This window comes from Arachis stenosperma, chromosome 5 (assembly GCF_014773155.1).
Source record: "Arachis stenosperma cultivar V10309 chromosome 5, arast.V10309.gnm1.PFL2, whole genome shotgun sequence".
Classification (NCBI taxonomy): Eukaryota; Viridiplantae; Streptophyta; class Magnoliopsida; order Fabales; family Fabaceae; genus Arachis; species Arachis stenosperma.
The window spans coordinates 22749859-22751475 of NC_080381.1; the positions used below are offsets into that span (position 1 = coordinate 22749859).

The 1617-nt window shown below is 39.3% G+C and overlaps 1 protein-coding gene across 1 annotated transcript; it reads left to right on the forward strand.

The window, feature by feature from the left end:
• Positions 1–245: 245 nt before the first annotated feature.
• On the forward strand, positions 246–1326 carry LOC130980573 (protein FAR-RED IMPAIRED RESPONSE 1-like). The gene is made up of 4 exons (XM_057904234.1): positions 246–289; positions 473–800; positions 941–1116; positions 1203–1326. Exons 1-4 carry the CDS (start codon positions 246–248, stop codon positions 1324–1326), a joined length of 672 nt encoding a protein of 223 aa, XP_057760217.1.
• The last annotated feature ends 291 nt before the right edge of the window (positions 1327–1617 follow it).

Consider the following 1617-nt stretch of genomic DNA (forward strand, 5'->3'; position numbering starts at 1 on the left):
TAGTAGATAAAATACTTATATAATAGGTAAAATGGAATAATTAATTCAATTACTGTCATTAGGTGATATTCATGCATTTGCTTCCAAGCTAAAATGGGTAGGATGATGGAGTTGATTTCTATTTGTCTCGCGTTGTTTGTGTTGTTTAGTGAGGGTTTTGTACATAACATTTACTAAGGGTTTATCTATTTTTTTTATTTGGATTTTTGCATTTATTTTGTGATTATAGGCCATGTAACTGTCGGATGTTACTGAAGTTGGAAGTGAAGATATGGATCTTGGTTACGAGGTTTGGACTCTAGTTTAATTTTGTGTAGTCATGAACCACATGTTTGATTTGACCATTAATGACATTGATTTTTTTTAATCCGAAAACGTAGTTACCGGATTACGGTTGCCTTCAAAAAGATGAAATACCAAGAGTTAGAATGTAGTTTGCGCAATTGCAACTGGGTCATGAATTCTATGTTAGCTACGTAAAGAAAATAGGATTTGCAACTAAGATAAGGACGGAAACATGTGACAAGATCACAAAGGAAGCCATTAACCAAGCTATCCACTATAATCGGGACGGGTTTCGCGGGTCTCATGTCAAAGCACCAACACAGAAGAACACGATTTCAGCCGTCGGGTGCAAGGTAAGGATATATGTGAAGTTTGATAGAGAAAAACAAGAGTGGATTTTCTTCAAGGTTGAGTTGAGGCACTCACACCCATGTTCAGCGAAAAAGGCAGTACACTACCATGAGTATAGGGAGATGACCGTGCATGCAAAGTGCGTGATTGAGGATAATGATGAGGTTGTGATTCGACCAAACAAGACATTCCTAGCATAGGCTAATGAGGTTGGGGGGCCGTTGAACCTGGGCTTCTCAAAAAAGGACTTAAGAAACTATATAACATCAAGACTCTGAACCAGCAACTTGAATGCAAATGTTAGGGAGATGATGAACTACTTCATGTGAATGAAGGACATCAACCCAAACTTCTTTACGTGGTGAATTTGGATGAGGAGTGTAAGTTTAGGAGTGCAGTATGGGTGGATGCAAGGTGCAAGACAGCGTATGAATATTACGGAGACGTGGTGTCTTTTGATAGCACATACAGTACAAACAGGTATGACATAGTTATGTCGGTTGTTTTTAATTTTTTTTCGTATGGTCATGATCGGGTTTTCTTATATGTGGTTGTTTTGCTTGTAGGCATAGATTACCGTTTGCGTCGTCCGTCGGTGTCAACCACCATAATAAGTCGACCTTGCTCGGCTGTGCTCTACTGGGGAATGAAGAAACTCCAATTATGAATGGGTTTTCACCCAATGGGTGATGTGTATGGGAACTGCTCCATAAGGGATCATCACCGATCAATGTAGATCCATGTTCTGTGCAATTAGAAATGCCTTACCCAATACACGCCACCGTTGGTGCATCTGGCACATTATGAAAAAGTTACCACACAAGTTTGGAGGTTATTACCGGTACAGAGAGTTGTATGCTGACCTCACTGATATTTTGTGGAATTCTCAGACGGTAGAGTCATTTGAGGATAGCTGGTCTGAATATATAGATGAGTACATTTTACATAACAACACATGGTTGTCAAGTTTGTTACTGTGAA